General features: G+C 43.5%; 2 protein-coding genes across 3 annotated transcripts in view; both read right to left on the reverse strand.

The window, feature by feature from the left end:
* The window catches only part of LOC139547954 (tripartite motif-containing protein 3-like), a 37,687-nt gene extending 28,963 nt beyond the window's left edge, over positions 1-8,724 (reverse strand). Inside the window, exon 1 of the mRNA XM_071357187.1 lies at positions 8,547-8,724. The gene's annotated coding sequence lies outside the window, so the exon portion shown is untranslated. The remainder of the gene's footprint in view (positions 1-8,546) is intronic.
* Positions 8,725-10,992: 2,268 nt separating this feature from the next.
* On the reverse strand, positions 10,993-21,305 carry LOC139547955 (FH2 domain-containing protein 1-like). 2 transcript variants are annotated; one of them, XM_071357189.1, is made up of 13 exons: positions 20,993-21,305; positions 20,059-20,650; positions 18,021-18,082; positions 16,816-16,918; positions 16,462-16,547; positions 16,237-16,337; positions 15,790-15,860; positions 15,484-15,591; positions 15,323-15,393; positions 15,070-15,187; positions 14,096-14,260; positions 13,680-13,831; positions 10,993-13,509 (listed from the first exon to the last, which is right to left on the reverse strand). In XM_071357189.1, the coding sequence occupies exons 2-13, from the start codon at positions 20,470-20,472 to the stop codon at positions 12,102-12,104; spliced, it is 2,859 nt and encodes a 952-aa protein (XP_071213290.1). In that variant the 5' UTR covers positions 20,473-20,650; positions 20,993-21,305; the 3' UTR covers positions 10,993-12,101. The 2 variants fall into 2 exon arrangements, with proteins under 2 accessions (XP_071213290.1, XP_071213291.1); XM_071357190.1 differs by having other exon boundaries at positions 20,988-21,305.
* Between the last annotated feature and the right edge of the window lie 3,292 nt (positions 21,306-24,597).

The raw sequence follows: 24,597 nt of genomic DNA on the forward strand, positions 1-24,597 counted from the left end.
CTGCTGTCTCTGGCTCCACACCCACCCCGCCCGGCCATCTAGATGTGTGAAAGTTAGTGTACAAGCTAATGATCCATCATGTATGACATTCCTGGGAGAGTGTAAACTTACAAAAATGATATGGTAATACAAAATATATGTTCTCTATAGTCATGATCTTGAAAATGTATCAATTGACCAATTCGGCACATTTGGGCAGACTTGATACAAAATATTGTCTAGTATTGCAATGCTTCACTGGATCAATCTGAAACTTTGCACACACACTGCTGTCATTTAGTGGCCAAAATTGAAACTGCACCTAAATTGCAATATTATATTATCGCCTTTCTCTTGCATTTCAAAGATGGAACAAAACGAAAACTAGAAAACGCATGTTTTTTTGTTTGTATTATCTTTTACCAGATCTAAATGTGTTATATTCTCCTACATTAAATTTTAAAAGGAACCACCAGCTTTCATATGTTCTCATGTTCTGAGCAAGGAACTTAAACGTTAGCTTTTTTAAATGGCACATATTGCACTTTTACTTTCTTCTCCACCACTGTGTTTTTGCATTATTTAAACCAAATTGCACGTTTCATTATTTATTTGAGACTAAATAGATTTTTATTTATGTATTATATTAAGTTAAAATAAAATTGTTCATTCAGTATTGTTGTAATTGTCATTATTACAAATATATATTATATATACAGTGGGGAGAACAAGTATTTGATACACTGCCGATTTTGCAGATTTTCCTACTTAAAAAGCATGTAGAGGTCTGTAATTTTTATCATAGGTACACTTCAACTGTGAGAGACGGAATCTAAAACAAAAATCCCGAAAATCACATTGTATGATTTTTAAGTAATTAATTAGCATTTTATTGCATGACATAAGTATTTGATACATCAGAAAAGCAGAACTTATTATTTGGTACAGAATCCTTTGTTTGCAATTACAGAGATCATACGTTTCCTGTAGTTCTTGACCAGGTTTGCACACACTGCAGCAGGGATTTTGGCCCACTCCTCCATACAGACCTTCTCCAGATCCTTCAGGTTTCGGGGCTGTCGCTGGGCAATACGGACTTTCAGCTCCCTCCAAAGATTTTCTATTGGGTTTAGGTCTGGAGACTGGCTAGGCCACTCCAGGACCTTGAGATACTTCTTACGGAGCCACTCCTTAGTTGCCCTGGCTGTGTGTTTCGGGTCGTTGTCATGCTGGAAGACCCAGCCACGACCCATCATCAATGCTCTTACTGAGGGAAGGAGGTTGTTGGCTAAGATCTCGCAATACATGGCCCCATCCATCCTCCCCTCAATACGGTGCAGTCGTCCTGTCCCCTCTGCAGAAAAGCATCCCCAAAGAATGATGTTTCCACCTCCATGCTTCACGGTTGGGATGGTGTTCTTGGGGTTGTACTCATCCTTCTTCTTCCTCCAAACACGGCGAGTGGAGTTTAGACCAAAAAGCTCTATTTTTGAATCATCAGACCACATGACCTTCACCCATTCCTCCTCTGGATCATCCAGATGGTCATTGGCAAACTTCAGACGGGCCTGGACATGCGCCTGCTTGAGCAGGGGGACCTTGTGTGCGCTGCAGGATTTTAATCCATGACGGCGTAGTGTGTTACTAATGGTTTTCTTTGAGACTGTGGTCCCAGCTCTCTTCAGGTCATTGACCAGGTCCTGCCGTGTAGTTCTGGGCTGATCCCTCACCTTCCTCATGATCATTGATGCCCCACGAGGTGAGATCTTGCATGGAGCCCCAGACCGAGGGTGATTGACCATCATCTTGAACTTCTTCTATTTTCTTCTATTTTCTAATAATTGCGCCAACAGTTGTTGCCTTCTCACCAAGCTGCTTGCCTATTGTCCTGTAGCCCATCCCAGCCTTGTGCAGGTCTACAATTTTATCCCTGATGTCCTTACACAGCTCTCTGGTCTTGGCCATTGTGGAGAGGTTGGAGTCTGTTTGATTGAGTGTGTGGACAGGTGTCTTTTATACAGGTAACGAGTTCAAACAGGTGCAGTTAATACAGGTAATGAGTGGAGAACAGGAGGGCTTCTTAAAGAAAAACTAACAGGTCTGTGAGAGCCGGAATTCTTACTGATTGGTAGGTGATCAAATACTTATGTCATGCAATAAAATGCAAATGAATTACTTAAAAATCATACAATGTGATTTTCTGGATTTTTGTTTTAGATTCCGTCTCTCACAGTTGAAGTGTACCTATGATAAAAATTACAGACCTCTACATGCTTTGTAAGTAGGAAAACCTGCAAAATCGGCAGTGTATCAAATACTTGTTCTCCCCACTGTATATATATATATGCAACTCGTTCACTTCTGATGCTCACAGGCAATGTGTATTGGAAGAGATTTCTGAATGTTCTTCGCCCAGCATACACCCCTCCAACCAGACATGCTTTATCTACTCATTTGCTGGATGAAGAGATCAAGTGAAGGTCAAGCAAATCATAGAGAAAGCAGACTGTATTGCAATCAGCTCTAATGGGTGGTCGAATGTTCATGGGCAAGGAATAATTAACTACATCATCTCCACCCTTCAACCAGTATTCTACAACAGCACAGACAAGGGACAACAGACACACCGGTCTCTACATTGCAGATGAGCTGAAGGCAGTCAATGACCTTGGATCACAGAAGGTATTTGCACTGGTGACATACAATGCTTGGTCTAAAGTGAGAGTCCTACCATCACATCACACCCATTGGCAGTGCAGCTCATGCATTGAATCTGCTCCTCAAGGACATCATGGCACTGAAAACAATGGATACACTACAAGAGAGCCAAGGAAATGGTTAGGTATATGAAGGGTTATCAAGTTATAGCAGCAATCTACCTCACCAAGCAAAGTGAGAAGAATAAGAGCACCACATTGAAGCTGCCCAACAACACCCGTTGGGGTGGTGTTGTCATCATGTTTGACAGTCTCCTGGAGGGGAAGGAGTCTCTCCAAGAAATAGCCATATCACAGTCTGCTGATATGGACCGCTCCATCAACAGGATCCTCCTGGATGATGTATTTTGGGAGAGTGTGGTAAGCAGCCTGAAACCTATAGCAGTAGCCATTGCACAGATTGGGGGAGATAATGCCATCCTGTCTGATGTTCAGACTCTGCTTGCAGATGTAAGAGAAGAAATCCGTACTGCCCTGCCCACTTCACTGTTGCTCCAAGCAGAGGAAACTGCAGTTCTGAAATACATCAAATAGCGTGAAGACTTCTGTCTGAAGCCCATGCACGCCGCAGCGTACATGTTGGACCCCAAGTATGCTGGCAAGAGCATCCTGTCTGGTGCAGAGATCAACAAGGCCTATGGTGTCATCACTACTGTGTCTTGCCACCTTGGCCTGGATGAGGGCAAGTTTCTTGGCAGTCTGGTGAAGTACACTTCCAAACAAGGGCTTTGGGATGGAGATGCAATATGGCAGTCGTGCCAACATATCTCATCAGCCACCTGGTGGAAGGGGCTTTGTGGATCTGAGGCTCTTTCCACTGTTTCCTCCATCATCCTCCAAGTCCCACCAACATCAGCCACCTCAGAGCGCAACTGGTCCTTGTTTGGGAACACACACACCAAAGCACGCAACAGGCTGACCAATACAGAAAAATTGGTGGCCATCCAGACAAATTTGAGGCTTTTGAGCCTGACAATGAGCCATCCTCAACAAAGTTGGAAAGTGACAGTGAAGATGAGGCCTCAGAGTCTGATGTTCAAGAGGAGGACATTGAGGAGGTCCAGGGAGAAGACATAGAAGCCTGAGAGGAAGACAACCAAAGCTTTAGTTTCTAGACTATCATTTTACAGATGTTGAAAAAGTTTTATGGGAATCATTCAATATTCCCTTTCTTTTGTTGTTCAGTAAAATCATCCGATGTGAAGTATCAACTAATTTAATTAAAGTTAAATTTGTAACTAAATTGCTTTTTAACATTTCTATTGGAAGAATTTAATAATTTGCAATTATGTCTACTTATGATAAGGTAAAAGGTTTATGTTTCTGTCTCCATATGATATGGTAAATATATCCAATGCAAAAAACATCTACATTTTAAAATGGTATTCATATTAATTTGCATATATTTCCATTAATTCCCATATATTCCCACAGAAAGTATCCACCTCTGAATATTCCCAAAATGTGCAATCCTACTCAGCACAATAGCAGCTCATTAGGATACACACACCTATGCATGTGGCATATTAAAAAGAGGCTACCGCCTGCACACACACCGCAAGCATCTATAAACACACACACACCTTGCACTGCAGATCTCAGAAAGGTCCACACACACACATAGCCCATACTGTAGTCATGACTTGAGTTTATTGATTCATGTGGGATAAATGAGGCTAGATGCAAATCAGCCTCAACACATTCAAATGGAAAAGAGCTCATCTCTCCTCTCCATACACAAAGAAACATTCTGGTATACAATACTGTATACAGCACAGGCACAGTCATAGACAGATAGATAGTGAACCTGGTGCTCAGTGTCTCTGTCTATATGAATTCAGAAAGCTAATAAAGTCCATGTCTGTTTTCAAAATGGCATCTAATTCCATAGTGCACTACTATTGACCAGGGCTCAAATGGCTCTGCTCAAAAGTATTGCACTATGTAGTGGATACGGTACCTTTTGGGATGCGAACATAATCCATTATCTCAGAGCCAGGGGTCAGGAGGAGCACAAAGTACCTCACTAACCAGCCAGCTATGACGTTACAGGAAATTAAAATCACTCTCTCGGAAACAGCCTATTAAATGCTGCTTTTCACTAAGACTCACCCAATCAGACCAATGCTAGTTTCCCTAGGCATACTGGTTGCCTCCCACATAACGAGGTTAAATGCTGCTTTTCACAGAGACTCACCCAATCAGACCAATGCTGAACCACTGTAGATACTGATCCTGAGAACTGCCATTAATACTGTTATGCATTGCAGGACTATTCTACTGTGGATGATCACAACCCTACATCTGAAAATTTTTGTTAGATCTCATTAATGGGAACGTTATGCCTGTGGCTTCCTGCTTGGAGACTAGAGAAAGAGGACTGTGATGTGTTGATACTAATAGTGGTAAGGGTCAAATACAGTTAGGAAGAATGGGTCCTACTGGCTGCCCTCAGAGTGTTTAAGACTCAATCTAATAACATTCCAACAAATCACATCAAGTCAAACTAAATGTTTTAGTATATTGTAAACCAATCAATTCACTTCACAGTAAAATGAACACAGCGGTTCCTGTGGCTTACAGACTTATAGGTGACAAGGGGAACAATGCTATTCTTCCCAGTTTGAAGTGGTAAAATTTAAGGATGCACAGATATGACATTTTTGGCCAATACCGATATCCGATATTTTCCTTGCAAAAAAACGATACCCGATATTTACAATTTTAGCGGCATTTTAAGCACTCTAGTACAGTTAAATAGTTGAAACACACACACACAAAAAGTAATTTTGTTGGGATTTCGTATGTCCCCATTACCAGTAAAACATAATCAAAATCTATTTATTTCACTTACTTGCTGTGTTGTTTCGTTCATTTGTTCAGTCTCAACTAGGACTTCATCATACATGTCAAGCAGTGAAGTTTCAGCTCTGTCTGTCCGTGGCCTCTCTTCCTCGGTGCGCACTGTCACTGTCTGTTTCCATCTTGTCCAGCTGTGTCTGTAACATTTCACATAAACCCTGTTTCTTGTCCCCATTGCTAGGTACAAGTAGCGGTACTTGTACCTAGCATCGAACATGGTGGCGACACAGTAGAGAGGCTCAGAGAGAATGCCACCAAATCGCTTGTTCTCAGCCTCTTGTAGAGTACTTTTGCAAGTATTAACCCCACGTCTGTGTCGTCAGTTTGTTGAGCAGGCGTTTCAATACCATGACAGAGAGTATCACGTTTGCTGCAGGCGCAGTTGATTAGCTTATTTCTCCAGTCAGTTGTTCAAATGGCACTAGGAGTGTGTTCATGTTTCCAAGTTTCAAACATGTCCTGAAATGCCATTGAAATGGCAGCAGCCGTATTAGAGGGCAATGAATTCCATTATCTTGGAGTTAATGGATTTCGCCTTTGAGTTGTCTCGCTGAAATTCTCTTACTCTCTCAGATGACTGCTCGACCTGAACTTGTTTAGTTGTTGGAAGAGTGCGCTTAGTATTTTTCTGCTTCTGTTCTGTGTAGCACTGTATTTTTTGTGGCGTCATTACATCATCTACCTACATTATATAGGTATGCACGTCAGCTTTGACATCGGCGTTAAACTAGACATCGGCCCGATTCTGATATTGCCACCATGCTTCACCATAGGGATTTTGCCAGGTTTCCTCCAGACGTGACGCTTGACATTCAGGCCAAAGGGATCAATCTTGGTTTCATCAGACCAGATAATCTTGTTTGTCATGGTCTGAGAGTCTTTAGGCGCCTTTTGGCAAACTAAGCGGGCTGTCATGTGCCTTTTACTGAGGAGTGGCTTCCGTCTGGCCACTCTACCATAAAGGCCTGATTGGTGGAGTGCTGCAGAGATGGCCGTCCTTCTGGAAGGTTCTCCCATCTCCACAGAGGAACTCTATAATTTCTTGGTCACCTCCCTGACCAAGGCCCTTCTCCCCCGATTGCTCAGTTTGGCCGGGCGACCAGCTCTAGGAAGAGTCTTGGTGGTTCCAAACTTCTTCTATTTAAGAATGATGGAGGCCACTGGGGGGCGGGGGTTGAACTAGGATTCCAAACAAGATTCCAGACTCTCTCTCTCTCTCTCTTCTACAAACCCACAGCATTCACAGTCACAATGCACTATTGTCTATTAATCTCCCATAAAGCAGCATGGAATTACAGCAAAGACTCATACTAATGACATTATTAATACAGCACAGCACAATTATGTATTAGTACACAGTATTACATTATAAAAACTACAGTAATAGTGTAATATTAATAGTGTAGTAGTAGTAGTGACAGCATCCTGTAACCAGTCAGACCATGCTTAGCTTCAGAACATGCCTATGGGTTGCATGTCTGACTGAGGGTTGCAGTCAGGTCTTATTAACGGTGGGAGCTGACTACAGCTAACAGCCTGCTGCTGATGTCTGTCTGATCTTACGCATACAGGGCTGCTTGCTCTGAGCAAGACCAGGGCTGTGGGCAGCTCCCCTACGCACTGACCTGAGATCAGCTGTTAGCTGTGTTCAGTGCCCTAATAGTGCACACTGTAATATATTAACAGATCTGGGAACCGCTGTTAGCTGTAGTCAGCTCCCACCGTTAATAAGACCCGACTGCAACCCTCAGTCAGACATGCAACCCTTAGGCTGTATGAACAGCATCAAACACAGTCTACCCAGTAGTCAAACATGCACGGCATCCAGAGTAGTCTTCTACAACCCAACATAACCCAGCACTGCAACAAACCTAAGCACATCTCACTAAGAAAGTCAATCAACATTGTGGAACACTACTGGACATCTATAATGTTTGATGCAGGATAGGGGAGGTACCTAGACACCCAACCCTGTGACAATACAATGCCAAATGATGAGCCATAGAATGACTTGAACATAGATCTAACCTGCTGATTCGCATGTTCCTGTCTGACAGTATGAGCTTACAGTACCATTACCTAACATTACCTAACACTGAAACATAACATTATTATATTACATAACACTGAAACATAACATAACATTACCTAACATACACTCTTAGAAAAAAGGGTTATTGGGCTGTCCCCATAGGAGAGCCCTTTAGGGTTCCATGTAGAACCCTCTGTGGAAGGGGGTTCTACCTGGCACCAAAAAGGGGTTCTACCTGGAACCAAAAAGGGGTTCTACCTGGAACCAAAAAGGGGATTCTACCTGGAACCAAAAGGGGATTCTATCTGGGACCAAAAGGGGGTTCTATCTGGGACCAAAAGGGGGTTCTATCTGGGACCAAAAGGGGGTTCTATCTGGAACCAAAAGGGAGTTCTACCTGGAACCAAAAGGAGTTCTACCTGGAACCAAAAGGAGTTCTACCTGGAACCAAAAAGGGTTATTCAAAGTGTTCTCCTATGGGGACAGCTGTAGAACCATTTTAGCACCTTTTTTCCTAAGAGCGTAACATTTAAACATAAACATATATAGACATATATGATAAATTCTCCAAAATACTGTAACCTCTTCCAGCCACAAGCCCTGCCCATAGACTGCAGTATAGATGCCCACCTGCCACCGAGAAGAGCACGCAGACAGGAGCCAAAATGGAGAGGTGTGTGTGTGTGCGTGCGTGCGTGTGCCATTCCCCCCTCTTATGAATAGAAGAGCCGTAGAAACCTAGTGGTCAGTAACCACTGCTGTTCCTGTTCTGAGATTCATTGAACTGAGGCAGATGCCAGACGAGATACTGTAATCAATTATTCAAACGCTTCCTTGCATCCATATGTAGCGAAAAATCCTGGACATGGCACTGCACTGCACTACGGTTGGCTGGGGAGAAAGCCCAGGAAAACAGACAGCGAGAAAGACAGACTGAATGGGAGGATTGTACTCACATGAATTTCCAGGCAGCCTTAGAGAGAAGTGTCAGCATCCAAGTCCACACAGAGAGCTGTCCATTGTCTAAGTCCTACTTTGTTAAAACAGAATCCACAGAGAAAGGAATAAAAGGGCAGGGTCTGCTGTGTTTGGGAAGAGTAGGAGAGAGAGACCGGGAGACGAAGGAGAAGAGAAAGGAAGGGAGGGAGAGGCGGCACCCATACAAAGACTGTTGGAGGATTGGCTAGAGAGCAGTGGGAGGAGTTTAGTTGTCCAATGATATATATCGTATGTAAATGAGATATAAATGATGTAGAGCATCCTCAGAATGTGATGGAGGTATACGGACTGTCTGCTGCAATAGGGTGTGACCTTTTTTATCCACGCCCCCTGCCCATAAAAGGACAAAGGACGCTTTCACTGCTTCCTCTGGTTCTCCTACTGTCTGAATCAGGATGCTATTTAAGACATAAGGAACACATAGAGAAGCTGTAGAGAAGACAATGGCCAAGCCCTAATGACTGTATTTACCATTAATAAATGTAGCCTACCCATTGAGCAACTGGTGAGGGGTAATCTTTATAGAAAAGAACTAGGACTAGGATTCCAAACAACATTCCAAATAATAGATCTAGGGGTTGGATAACCCCACAGTAGAAATGGCTTATCTTTATGCAAAGTTAGTACAGGTAGAGAAGATGAGAAGAGAAGTGGAGGGAGTGATGGAGGGATGTGAAAACAGTAGAGCAGACCAGCTGGGACTTCTGTATCCTGAAGGGTGAAAGGCAAGAGGACAGGGTGGTGCTAGGGTTTGGGGGTAGGGATGGGGGTACTTGTGGGGTGCAGTGGAACATGCAAGGCGATGCTTTCAGAAGAGGTGTTTAAAAATACCTCAATCCACACACCGTAATATACACACCCAATAAGACCAGAGGTGGCGTCTCAAATGGCACCCTGTTCCCTATATGGTGCACTACTTCTGACCAGGGCCCATATGGTAAGTACTGTAGCTCACTATATAGTGATGCCCTATTAAGGGAAAGAGTGCCATTTGGGACTCAGTCCAGGATCATCTCTAGTGTTTCAACAACAAAGGCTTTGAGATCCTCATGATTCTTTTGTTCTCCTCCATAGCCATAAAGTTCTTCATTAATGGGTTTAGAAAACTGGTGCATCTAGGTGGAGGAGATAGAAAGAGAGAGAGGGAGTCAAAGAGAGAGAGAGGAAGGAGATAATGTACATGGTGGCAATAGGAGGTGTTGTGTTTATGCTGACACAGGTTTGGAGGGGGAGGAGGAGGGGTGGGGGTGGGCATAGACGGCCCTGTCAGGGTTGCATTGTAAGAGATGGGGTTGCTATGGAGACTGCATCCAGCCCAGATGGCAGCCAGACAGACAGGCAGACTCAACAGCAGCCGCAGATAGCAGAAACCAGACTGTACAGTAGATAACAGAGACAGACTACCGCTACACATACATAATGTCTGTGTCCCAAATGGCACCCTATTTCCTATATAGTGTACTACCTCTGGTCAAAAGTAGTACACTATATAGGAAATAGGATCCCATTTAGAATGCAAGCATATAATGTTCAAGCAATAACTGTCCTCTGATAATTTTACATAATAGAAGCTCTTATCCACGCATCTGTCTGTCTATTTGTATGCTTATCAAGCGCAGGATTTAGAGCAGGAGGACAGCTTTCAATATATAATGTCTTTCTGGAAACCTAAAGATTTACAATAGTGGTTTTTAGTATCGTTTGGTGTTTTTTCATGAGGATCATCACAAAGGATTATCAAAATAATACATCACGACTCAAGTCACAAACAGTGCCACATTCCCTCCTCCCTCCCAGAGATCTCTGCAACACAACAAGTTAATCCCTCACCCACCCCCTGGGATCAGGCCTGCCTGGCCTAGCTGGGGTTAGGCTGGGGGCCCCTATGCCTGGTAGAATGGCAGACTGGGGTGCATGAGTAGGCAGGGGGAGGCGGGCCCATGGTGCAGAGGGGGATGCATGGTGTACATTCTGGGGCATCATGCTGAGGCCCTGGCTGCCAGGAGAGGCAGGGTGGTCCCTGGGACTGGCAGAGAGGCAGGCTGGCTGGAGTGCAGGGGGTACATCCTTGGGGAGGCAGGTGGAGGCTGGGGTGCTGGGGGCCACACACTGAAGCAGTTTGGGGAGTACTTGCTGGGTCCATGGCTCTCTCCCTCCATTGTGCTATACCACCAGGTGCTGGTAGCTTGATCTGCATCCCAAATGGCACCCTATTCCCTATATAGTACTTTTGACAAGGGCCCATGGCCTGGCTCTCTTCATTTCTGAGACTGAGATCTCAACAACTTGGTTTGGGATTAGTGCCGTCCTCCCCACCATGGAGCTGCCTGCCATTCAGCCTGGCTAAGAGACTGGCAGTCTTTGTAACAATGACCCCAATAAGAGAAATACAATAGTGTTTGGTTGTTTGTAAAATCAAATCAAATTTTATTGGTCCCATACACATATTTAGCAGTTATTGTGGGTGTAGCGAAATGCTTGTGTTCCTAGCTCCAACAGTGCAATAGTATCTAACAATTTACAACAACACACACATCTAAAAGTAAAAGAATTAAGAAATATATAAATATTATGACGAGCAATGTCGCATTGACTAAAATACAGTAGAATAGAATACAGTACAGACATATGAAATGAGGAAAGAAGAGGAGCACTTTAATACAAATTTGAAATGACGGAATAAATGTAATGCAAAACACTTTTATTATTTAACAGGTTTGTCCATGAAATTCTTTGATCTTAATACTGTGTATTTCTCTTTACAGGCCCTCGTCTGTAATTTAATGTAATTTCTACAGCTCTGTAAGTATATCTTCCGGCAAATATAATTAAATAGTACTGTATATGGCAAAGATAGTTCCAGTATTTTCCAAGGTAAAGATCACATTGGGTCCATTCCACTCAACAGTGGTTTTATTTAGTCAGAAGAATACTGATGTAAATATATCACTATTATTAAAGACATTGGTAAACATATTACAATAACTGTCATGCTCTTCTGTGGGGGAATATGAGGTGGTACAACAAATAAACAGTGATTTGTTGGTGGCCTACAGCACACTACATGTGGCATTGTTGTCTCACTCTGCCACCTAGTGGAATAAAGTTACATTTGTCTTTTGGACACATTCTCCCAGTCTCAACAGATCATTATTTTCCACTACAAATCCACTTCAACAGTTCCCTTGAATTAAACCTTTATAAAATCAATGGATGGATATAAATATATTCAATAGTCCATAGGGCAATGTAACATCTGTCTGAGTAGTCTGAATCTGAATAAATAGATGAATCACGAGTCTAGAGCCCCTCTAGAGTCTATATCCTTGTTGTTAGCAAGGCTCGCTCTTCTTCCCCAGGCGTTCAAAGAAGGACATGAATCCATAGCCATCTGGTTTGGGCTCAGGGCTTGTCCAGGACAGACTCTTTTGTCCACTTCTCCTGGTTCAGCTCTATGTGTGTAGGTCTCTCTGCTGACACTCTTGGACACCCGGTCTTGGACACCAGATTCCTCACATTGGCCTGCTCCTCTCTCTCAGGCGTTTAAAGAAAGACATGAATCCATTGCTCTCTGAAGGTTTGGGCTTCGGGCTCTTAGAAGGGTTATCCATATTGTGTTTGGGGCTCTGAGGAGGGTCAGCCTGCTTGGGCTTCTGGGAGACGAGTGTCTGGAGAGGGGTGGGAGAAAACTCCTTTATCTCCTCATCCTGGTTGTGGTTGAGTTCTAGGTGTAAGGGGGGAGGTTTTGTCTTGACTATCGAGGAGCTCTTGTCTTGGTTCAGCTCTCCTATCTCTACGTGTGTAGGTCTCTCTGCTGCTGACAAGCTGTTGGACACCTTGTCCTGCTGGACACCAGATGTCTCACAGTGGCGAGGGGTGGTGGGTACCACCAAGCCTCTGTTTTCAGAGTCCCTGCAGGTGTTGAGACTTGTTGTCAAGACGTTGTGTTTTGACATGGGGCTCTTAGACACCAGGTCTCGGACACAAGACTTCTCAGAGTGGCCAGGGAGTTTGGTGAGGTTAGGTCCTCCAGAGGCTTTGTGTTTCGGGGACATCAGACCAGTGTCTACTGACTTCATCCTCCCTATGACCCCCAGAGTAGGAGTAGTAGGAAAAGTGAACAGATCATCCTCCTCCTCTTCCTCAGTAGGAGGGGCTTTAGGGAGGAGGGTGAAGGTGTGTCTGCGGGTGAGTATTCCCTTGGGGGAGAGGTGAGGGTTGAGGAGGTATCTAGCCAGACTCTCGCTGCCTCTACATGCATCCCCCAGAAGCCGCTGTCTGTCCTCTTGGAAGGTCCTCTGGTGAGGGGAGGTGGAGGTGATGGTGGAGATGGTGGAGGACGTACCATTAGTGGTCGTAGCGTTGGGTGATTTTGTGGAGGTGTTAGTATTATTGGTGGCATTAGGAGACTTCTGCTGCTCCAGGCCGTACTCCCCAGACGAAAGACTACCACGGCTGCTCTGATACCTCAGAACCTTCCTGGACACTTCACGCAACTTCTGGGCTTCTTCCTCATTTCCCTCCTCCTCTTCCTCCTTGTCCTTCATCGTCACTGAGATGGGTCTACCTGTGGAGGAGGAGCTGCTGCTACCGGTTCTCTTGGTTGGCTGTGTAGAACCAGAACTAGAACCTCTGTGGTTCTGCTCTGGTTTCTTAGGGTTTTGCTGTGTCTCCTCTGGATTTGGAGAGTTCTTTTTGCTGTGGGACTGGTCCTTCTGGTCGCTCTGAGAGGTCCCAGTCAGGTCTCTGGCAGAGTTCCACTCATTCTCCTTACACACCTCTGTGGCCTTAACAGAACCTTGGTTTCCCTGTTCTGCCGAGGGGAGGTTTGCTTGAATGGGGACCTTTGATAGGCTGCTACTGGTGCAGGAAGGTGTGCCCTTGCATTTTCTCCTTTGGGACACATGAGTGGTCAGGAACCTAAATCAAATCAAATCAAACTTTATTCAAAGTAAACATGAATGTCACAAAACACTTTTACAGAAAAAATGAAAAACACAAAATACAATACAAAAGGAAAATCGCAAAATAACAGATTATATTTCAAAAGAAAAGTTCAAAAGAGTGATGTTCATTAAAGTATGTCTAACTTCTGTAGTACGGACTCCAGGGCCACACCCTCCATATCCTTGTCCCGTATGGAGCAGGTAGCGGTGGAACGGCGTTTAGCAGCATTAGCATCGCTCAGCAGTCTGTCTCTGGTTCTCCTCTTCATCTCCGCCACCTCACGATCACGGTTCTCCTACACACAGGTACAATAATACACAATAACACAATAACACACGCCAGAGACAGTGAACACTGGACTCCACCAAGAAAGCAGGGAAGGCTAAAGAGAAAAGAGTAACTCAATGAAGACAAAAGCCAGTCAAAAGTCCTCACACAGAAAAGAGTGACATGGAAAGCTATGCTCCCAAGGGGGCCAAGATGAAAGTCCGTAATACAGAGAGCATAAATAATAGTATGTAAAAGGAGCATATAGACTACTTTCCAAACCGTTTTTTACCTGGATGGCCCTCAGGAACTTTGCACAGAAAGAGCTGAAGATGGAGCAGCATTCATCCAGTCTGAACTTGCTGGGGTCTTCACAGAAGTACTCAGCCACTGAGTCACTGACTGAACCCAGCGACTGCAGAGAGAGCTCAGTCTCAGCCAGACGACACTCTGCTTCCTACATGGGACCACACACAGAACAGAAATAACTAAGGCTGTGTCCCAAATGGCACCCTATTCCCCATATAGTGCAGTACTTTTTAATAAACCTTTATGGGCCCTTGTGTCACGACTCCTACCGAAGGTGGCTCCTCTTCCTGTTCGGGCGGTGCTCGGTGGTCGTCGTCACCGGTCTACTAGCTGCCACCGATCCCTTTTCCCTTTTATGTTGATTTTGTCTTATTAATTACACCTGTTTCGTGTTTACGTTTAGTTGGGTTATTTAAGCTAGTCGGCCGCCTGCTCTTTGTGCGAGCTTAATTTTTCCACTGTGTTTGTGTGTGGTAGGTTATTGGTAGCGTGTTTTCGTTTTGGGATTTCCCTCTGGACTATTTAGGTCCTGGTTTTGGGTTTCGTGTTTGTTGCGCCTATGTGTGTTTGGCGCGCACTATTCTTTTCCCTGTGCCTTATTAAAACACTACTCAGTACTTTCTGCCTCCTGCGCCTGACTCCGCACCCACTACGCTTTTGTGCGTCACACCTTGTCAAAAGTACTGCACTATACGTAAAAAAGTAAAGGGTGCCATTAGGGTCTCGGACTACATTTCTGAAACTACAGGGGACCACAAACATCAACAACCTCATCACTGGTCCTAGAGTTGTAGATTCACCACCAGAGGTTATTAAGGCTATAAAAAGGGCCCTGTTCAGGTTAAGTGGTCAGGCAAAACCTGTGGCCCTGGAAACATTACATAGGTATACAGTATAGGGGAAGGTAGCGATACAAGATCTGAAAGGCATGGAGAATACACAGGCAGGCTACCTCACCTTGAGAAAGTCCTCCATCTGAGCCCGTAGCTCCTCCTGTTTCTGCGCCTCCTCCTTCGCCTCCTTTACTTTCTTCACCTCTCTCTGAAACTCACTCTCTATGTCCTCCTTATGGATCCTACAGGGGGGCAGAACACCAATATCAATCACTCAATACAGAAAAGCACAATCACTACAATAGAATGCCTTTTTGTGGGGCAAACAGCTATATTACAAATATTGTTGAAGTGCGTAAGACATTGTGTATCTGTACCTTGCTGCATCAGCGATGTGTGTGAGTTTGTCTGGGAATTTCATCATGGCCACATCAACCTTCTGAGCTTGCTACAATCGACATACACATGAACAACTATTACATCAGAGACAAACAAGATTCTAGATAAAGGATGAGCTTAAAATAAGGGTTCTAATTACCATGACTACATAGTGCATGAGGTTCATGCCTGGTTTGTTGGCCCTTGTGTCCACTAGTTTCAGTAGCGATGCCATCCTGAAGCCAATGGCACTGCCAGCATAGCCGCCCTATGGACACACAGAGGACAAGTGAGAGACAGTCAGACAGGCTGACAAATTAACCTGAGGATTATTCAAAACTTGTAGAATGAGTTCTTATTTTTCTTGGGCTTACTCAAAGCTTCGGATGCCAACAACTTAGTTTACACCATAGATAAAGGTATACAGTATATAATATCATCTATGATATCATTTTTTTCCACTCACAGCGTTCATGTAGTTTCCAGTCTTCAGCACCAGGCGGATCACAGAGTGTAGGTCGTCACACTCTAACAGCTCTGGAGAGACAGACAGACAGACAGACAGACAGACAGACAGACAGACAGACAGACAGACAGACAGACAGACAGACAGACAGACAGGCAGGCAGGCAGGCAGGCAGGCAGGCAGACAGACAGACAGGCAGGCAGGCAGGCAGGCAGGCAGACAGACAGACAGACAGACAGGCAGGCAGACAGACAGACAGACAGACAGACAGACAGACAGACAGACAGACAGACAGACAGACAGACAGACAGACAGACAGACAGACAGACAGACAGACAGACAGACAGATGAGACAGACAGATGAGACAGACAGATGAGACAGTTGAGCTTAGTACAGATACATATTTACCTTATTAAGATCCAGATCACATGCAGACGCAACTTTACCTTTTCCAGCTGTGATCATGGTGGCGATGGATTGTTTCATTTCATCCATGAGCGGGAAAAACTCTTCTTTGAGAACCAAACTGTTGAGGCGCTCCTCATAACTAAAAGAAAGGGCACGAATAATGATTCACATTCTAGAACACAACTGGCATTCAAGACACAGAAAACACAAAACTGTACAAAACTGTGAATTAGACGTTTGTAGATGGTTCAACACTCACTCACCTGGGAACCTTGATAAGTAGCATCATAAACAGGTCTGCTTCAGGAAGAGCTGACTGGTCCCCTTTGAACCCAACTAGCTGCTTCACCTGCACACACACAACAGGTAACAATCTTAGGAAGACACAGCATTACGATAAGGGTTGTAACTTGGGAGAACACTGTTATAACTGTCTCTCAAGCTAAATATGATCAGTTCACTGTGGTAGTTAGCATCAACAATGGCGGCAAGCTGGCGACAAACCTCAGCTCACCCAATGGTGGTCGAACTGGAGTTTGCCCTATGCAGAACACGGGTGTCAAAGCGACAGCGGGCCTGATCTATGCTTGCCTACTGGGAAAGGCTGTGTGAAGTACCTCTTCTTTCTCTGGCAGCAGCTTACACAGCTCCTTCAGTTTACCTGTCCCAAATTTCAGGCCGTTTCCTGAACTGATGTCGTTGATCATGTCTCCCACTGGCCTGCGGAGAGACACAGACACTGATCAGTTACTGTATTATAATCAACGTGACTTTGGAAACTTCATCGACTGATTCATTCAATAGGTTCTCCTAGTGGACTAGTCAAGGAGAATAGCTGTGATTCATTAATCTCCAACTACATAATGTGGTTATTTTCCTGAATTACTCATGTTCTAGGGTTGGGTCTCTAAATGTGTTGCTCATTTCCTCGTTGCCATGTTTCTTTAAGCCTGGTAAGCAAGGCTCCTTCTTACCTCATTGGTTGAACACCCTCTTACGGCATTTTTCCACTTAACCAACCATAGACAAGCCCTTACCTGCTCCACATACTGTATACACCTACTACAGCTGAACTGGAACAATGCTTTCTTTACTCAGAAGCACAAGGACAAAAACCCTGACACAAAAATACATTTAACAGAAAACAGAAAAGTGCATCCATAAATGGACATGAAAAATAAATGTAATGACAAAACATTTGGATAATAATACTTTTATGTCTTACTGTTTTTTGAGTTTTCTGTACTGCGAGAATCTTCATAAAATTAGACACTGTAGCCCATGGCATGTAGTAATGTTGTAATATATAACACAGTAATACCGTGGGCCTACAGAGAAAACCATTTAGAAACATGTTTCAATAGTTAATCTGTGGAATGACCTGTTTGCACTGTTCCTGCAGTAGTTATCATGTCGAGTCGACCTGTTGGGACAGGCTGCTGTACCTCAGAAACACAGAGCTGGGAATGTCAAGCAGCCTAGCCTCAGGACTACCAAGCCTTGCTGTCCCAAATTACACCCTATTTCCTATATAATGCACTACTTTTGACCAGAGCCCCATGGGGTCAAAAGGAGTGCACTATAGCAAGACGGTGCAATTTGAGACTCAACCACTGTGTGATCTTTATCCTGAAACACGTGGCTCTGACAAACCCACAGCTCCACACCTTCAGCACACTTCCAGTTTATATTACGTCCCAAATGGCACCCTATTCCCTATATAGTGCACTACTTTAGATCAGACTCTGGTCAAAAGTAGTGCACAATTAGAGAATAGGGTGCCATTTGGAATTCAGTATATCTTTGCCTCTCTCTGACACACCTCTTGAACTGTTTCAGGAAGATCCCAACGTTCATGCTCCTCTTGGAGTTCAGTATAGATACCTGGTGGTGGTGGGACACATAGCCATGAAGACATGAGTTAGTCAATAAAAATAGAACACACAAACGCACCAACATCCGTTGGTCATTCCAGAACACACACATTCACACAGACACACACGTGAAGATATCAGTAGGTCAATAACAGGCGTTGAGTTTATCAGGAGCTTAGCGTTTTCCTTAAACACAGTCTTCTTCTTTATCACAAATACATCCTCATTCCCCAAAAAACAACTGATTCCGACGGTTAAGGTCTTACTGGTTTGATTGACTTGTTTTTGAGAGCCCATGATAAGCTATTGCAACAGCTGTCAACATACTGACATTCCTAAGTCATGCTCCTCTATACTGAGTTAGAAACAAGGACAGGTAAGAGACTAAAGGCCAGTTTCAATAGCTCCACATTTGACCTTTATTGTACTGCCAAGGTAGCCTAAATGTGATAGCAGGGTGGTTTCACTAGCAAACAAGTAGAGGATCAAAAATAGCTTTGTCAATATGACAATAGCATTGTAAACCAGGACAATGCTTCACAACAGTTCTGTAAAATCCCAACCGACACCTACAGGAAGGGAAGTACAGTCTCTGAACCCACAACCCAGTTCATTGTTATAGAGGTAGCATTATCCAATACATAAAAGTATCAACTGTATGGCAACAATTAGCAAATATTAGTGGTTCATTTACTCTCCCTGGGTAAACTGATGAAGAATAGTTAGGCTATATTGACTCCACCCTTCAGTTCATACAGCAAAGGATTCCTAGATGAAACCCCACTGCATAAACATCCTATGTTTGTTAAGCAGAGGAACATTAAGAGGAACATGTCATAGTTCCAATAAGTCACACAATATCACACATGAAAAAGGGAAATGGACACATAGTAAAATTATGGTCATTAATTTAGTCGAATTGTGTTGCTTGTTCACAATTTTTTTTGTGTAGGGAACTAGTGCTTATCTAGAAATCAGATTAGATAGCCTATGCTGGTGAACTAATGCTACTTGCAGAGTGCAAATATTTATTATCAATTTATTCTCCGAGAGTTTAGTTTAAATCAAGCACTCTGGCAGTTGTCATTCAAATGATGTTATAGACTTGATAGGTATGTGGACAGAAATGACAGACAGCCTTCCAATTACAGCATGATAATGAATCATATAAAAAGAGATCCGGGTAGAATCGTCTCCAAGCTTTGCTCCTACTGATTGGTTTGTTTTGAACACAACATTTTCACTAATACATCGTTGCTTCCTGATGTACTTGAGTTTGATCCCAGTGAGGCGCACATAGAATCATGCTAGAGCCACACCAATAGAGAGACTGCTTCCCAAATGGCACCCTACTCCCTTTATAGTGCACTACTTTTGGCCAGGGCCCAGACCAACAAAAAAAGTAGCATCATGGAGATAAACAAGAGTCATGGGCTGCTGGAATTGATGTATTTCCCAACCTCCACCTAGCCACCTTAACCGTAACCCTAACCCTGGCCACTATGACTCCCTGACTGAGCCTGTTACAACAGAAAGGCTGTAGGAAAACAACACATCACCCTGTGATGATATGATGTACACCACAACTCCACTACACACACTCCCTAAGAAAATCAATTAGGGTCTAAAGAACACATGTCAACATATCCAATATCTCTGGCCATAAACAGAACAGAATTCATATTCAATACACTGTTTCGTCTCTCGTCTACTCCCAGAAAGTATAGCTGCTCAAAACAAACTCTCAGGTGAGAAAAAATTTGCAAGAAAAGAATGACAGAATTTTGCATGACATTGGAGAGGCCTTGGCTGGGACCAGATAGGACATGTATGCCTTGCAGACTTATATACTGTATCTAATCGAGGAGCAAAATAGCTGATGTGGTTCCAGCTGTTGTGGTACCTCTTGACTTATCCTATTCAACTCCAGCTGCCAGTATAAAACTAGAGAAGTGCTTCCTGGTACAGTAGGTTAGGTCAACTCACCACTTCTGTGCCCTGACCGTTGGTTGGCTTGCCTCTGAGACTCTGTCTGTTCAGAGCCTTCTGTACCTGTCCCTGTCCCTGATGTTGGCTGTGACTGAACAGCTCCTCAATCCTCTGAGTGTCCAGCTCATACTCTCCTAGGGTCTTCTCTTCCGTCCAGATGTTGTGTTTACCCACCACCACGTGTTTGGGGATTGCATCCCAGTTGAAGTTACGCATCTTGGAGCCGTTGCGCTGGAGGCCTCTGGATAGCCCGAAGCCCATGCCAGGGGGAGGGGGGCCAGGGGGAGGCGGGGGACCAGGGGGAGGTGGGGGACCAGGGGGAGGAGGGGGACCAGGGGGAGGAGGTGGGGGGGCGAGGGGAGGTGGTGGTGGTGGTGGAGGAGGAGGTGGTGGAGTGACTGCTGATTCCATCTTTAGTGGAAAGGAATTAGATGGACCAAGGATCAGGAACAGATCATGGTCTCATCATTATTGCTTCATCATCACCTCCATTTTGTACCTGCAAGGTGTCACGGAAATGTTCTTTGACTAGTGTTGAAAATCAGTTATTGAAGAGGGTGATATAATCCTTTTCCTTGATTGATCCCTCCTGTAAAGAAATAATGGTACCGGTAAACTTTTAACACTGAATGGTAGGCATGCAGCAGAATTTACTTCCCTATACTGTATTGCCCAGCCCCGAACAAGCCTCATGACTATTGTTGCTGAAGTGCTCAAATGAGACAACATATCAACAAATGCTTAATTCGAAAGACATTGAAAGCAGCCTAATGATAAAATACGTGTATGAATTTACAAATCAAAACAATACATCCACCAGAAAAACTGAATACAGTAAGTAGGCTACCTATTTTGATCAGGTTTTCTCTTTAAGCTACTAATGTGTTATAACATTCAAAGTAAGGGAAGAGGATTCTGTAGCCTACCTTACCTGCTCGATATGCAACGTTCCACCAAGAGTAAAAACAATTTTGAAACACCAAAAACTACAATTCAATTCAATCCATGAGTTAGTCCGCCGCCTTCCTCTTCAAACTTCAACATCAGACGTGTGAGTTGAGTTGACTAGTACCACTGGTCTGCTACCAGTGCTGTTAGGTTTCCATTAGATAACTCAGCCACAAAGTCAGGTTTCACAGCCACATAGTCAACATTTCCAAAACGTATATAATATGCTTTTTGGTCTTCATTTAAGGTTAAAGTTAGGCATAAGGTTAGCAGTGTAGTTCAGGTTAGGATTAAGGTTTAAAATCAGATTTGAAGAAGAGCAATTGTGGAAAGGGGCGGAGTTTAGCCATAATTATGACCTTGTGGCTGTGTTAACTAGTGACGACCGAGGTGTCAGAGGAGACGTAAAAGCATGTCGCAACTTTACCTGCCTAAAGATGTATATAAACCCTGGATTGCTGGTACAGAAGTTTGGACATTGAGAGGCTTTGCAGGCACCGGTCGGCCATATTGGCACTCCCAGGTAGGAGCAGTCCTCCATAGGAATGATCGAAATGTCACTTTTTGGGCGACCCCACCAAATTCACGTAGAAATGTGTGTTATAGATCTGTCATTCTCATTGTCTAAGAAGCGGTAAATCTGTTCTATGTGTGCCATTTCTATGCTTCCCGTTATTAAGTAAAATTTTTGAATCTTTTACTTTTGGTTTTGTACAACAGCTTCAAACAGCTGAAAATATATTATTGAAGGTTATGGAAAAATATTTCACAGCGGTTTCGATTCTCTACACTATACTTGCTTGTTTTGTCACATAAACTGAAATTAGGCGAACTATTAGAATTTTAGCAACCATGAAATGGCAGAGTGATTTCTGCATTGTGCATCTTTAAATGTTTCAAGGACAAAATTACATTTATTTAAGTATTTTTGGTTGATGTAGTGGGAACAATAATATTAGTAATCTCTGGAAATTATATTTAAATTAACCTCTACTGGATTGCCCCACCCCCCACATACGGGACGGTTGAGCTAACGTGTGCTAATATGATTAGCATGACGTTGTAAGTAACAAGAACATTTCCTAGGACATAGACATATCTGATATGGGCAGAAAGTTTAAATTCTTGTTAATCTAACTGCACTGTCCATTTTACAGTAGCTATGAGAGTGAAAGAATACCATGCTATTGTTTGAGGAGAGTGCACAGTTAGGTACTTGAAAATGTATCAATAAACCAATTAGGCACATTTGGGCAGACTTGATACAACATTTTGAACAGCAATGCACATACTTTGCACATACACTGCTGCGAGCTAGTGGCCAAAATCTAAATTGTGCCTTAACTGCAATAATACATTGTGGCATTTCTCTTGCATTTGAAAGAAGATGGGGGAGAAATTAACAAAAAAACACGTTTTTTTCTTTGTATTATCTTTTACCAGATGAAATGTGTTATATTCTCCTACATTAATTACACATTTCCATTTTCTTATGTTTAGCTAACATAATATAAATTAAAAGCATGCATTAAGGTGTCTGTGTGTGTGGCAAAAACTAATGTAAACATTAATAAATGCGTTTCTATACCTTCAAAAATATTGGAGTGCAAAGATGGAGGTATGGTGGCTTCAACACAGTGCCCACTCTAGTCATCTAGTGTATATATACATTAATGACTGAGCCAGTTGCCCTGTTAACCCCCTAACTGCCAGTGCCATGTTCCATTTTGACAGCAGTACTGTAAAATCTGTGCTGTGTCTGGCCACCCAAATGTGTCAGTTTACAGTAGGCCTAGTGTTCTTACTGAATTATCCCAAAGTTTTACTTGATATAATCCAGTGAGATGTAAACAGTGTAAAACTGGTCATATGCGATGTACAAGTAGGCTACAATGGAGTTGAGTGGAAACCAGTGTGTGCGGAGTGCACCTCCGACTTCATCGTGTCACTGTCAGCCGATACATGTAAAAATGTCAATTTGTTAATACTTTCCTTGTACCTATGTTTGTCCTGTGTAAATGCAATTTTTTCTTTGGGTTCTGAAATCAGTAGTTTTTGATAAAAGTAGCATTTTATGTGATGTCTGTCAGACTAGTACTGTGCCACGTAATCCACTGTTTTCCAATGGAGTAGGAAGTTCAAATCGAATCAAATTGTATTTGTTACATGTGCTAAATGCAAAGGTGTAGACTTTGAAATGCTTGCTTAAGAACCCTTCCCAATAATGCAGAGTTAAAAATATATATAATAAAAATAGTAACACAACAGGAATAAAATACACAAGAATTAAGCTACTGAGTGTACAAAACATTAGGAACAGACCTGCTCTTTCCATGACATGACATGACGAGTTGAATCCAGGTGAAAGCTATGATACCCTACTGATGTCACATGTTAAATTCACTTCAATTGGTGTAGATGAAGGGGAGGAGACAGGTTAAATAAGATTTTTTTAAGCCTTGAGACAATTGAGACATGGATTGTGTATGTGCGCCATTCAGAGGGTGATGCAGCCAGTCAAGATGCTCTCGATGGTGCAGCTGTAGAACGTTCTGAGTATCCGAGGGCCCATGCCAAATCTTTTCAGCCTCCTGAGGGGGAAGAGGGGCTGTACGTGTGTGTGTGGACCATATTAAGTCCTTAGTGATGTGGACGCCAAGGAACTAAAGCACTCAAACCGCTCCACTACAGCCCCGTCAATGTGTATGGGGGCTTGCTCTCCTCTCTTTCTCATATAGTCCACGATCAGCTCCTTGGTCTTACTGACATTGAGGGAGAGGTTTTTGTCCTGGAACCACACTTCTAAGTCTTTGACCTCCCTGTAGGTTGTATCATCGCTGTTGGTCAGAAAACCAACACAGTCGTGTCCACGCAGTCGTGGGTGAACAGGGAGTACAGAAGTGGACTAAGCTCAGATCTATGAGGGGCCTCTGTGTTGAGGGTTAGCGTGGCAGAGGTGTTGTTGCCTTCCCTCACCACCTGGCGATGACCCGTCAGGAAATCCAGGATCCAGTTGCAGAGGAGGTGTTCAGTCACAGGGTCCCGAGCTTGGTGATACGTTTGGAGGGGACTATGTAGTTGAGCTGAACGCTGAGCTATAGTCTATGAACAGCATTCTCACATAGTTATTTCCCCTCTAGTCCAGGTGGGAGTTACGACTTTAAGCATGCACTACCACTTGATAATTTTATAAATATCCATTCTTTAAGGCTTACTGTGTACCTGTGCTTGTCCTGATTGTTATAGAGTTGTCAGTTGGATTTGGAATCCATCGTTTTGGCATTTTATGCGTCCCCTGCCAAAACAAAAAAATATGGTGTGCAATGACAGGCTGCTCCTTCTCCGTTAACAAATAATGTCTCCCATGGCAGAGGTCGCGTAAAATGCTACACTTATCAAAAACAACAGATTTCAGCAACCAAATAAAAGCTTGCATTTACACAGGACAAACATACGTAGAAGAAAAGTGACTCGATTAAGTCGGAGGTGCAGTCCTCCCACACTCAACTCCATTGTATTTGTACATTGTGGAGTTGATAAACCTGGTTAAAGCGATCTCCATACCTGGCCTAGAGTGTGTTCTTGCCC

This window comes from Salvelinus alpinus, chromosome 21 (genome assembly GCF_045679555.1).
Source record: "Salvelinus alpinus chromosome 21, SLU_Salpinus.1, whole genome shotgun sequence".
NCBI classification, from domain to species: Eukaryota; Metazoa; Chordata; class Actinopteri; order Salmoniformes; family Salmonidae; genus Salvelinus; species Salvelinus alpinus.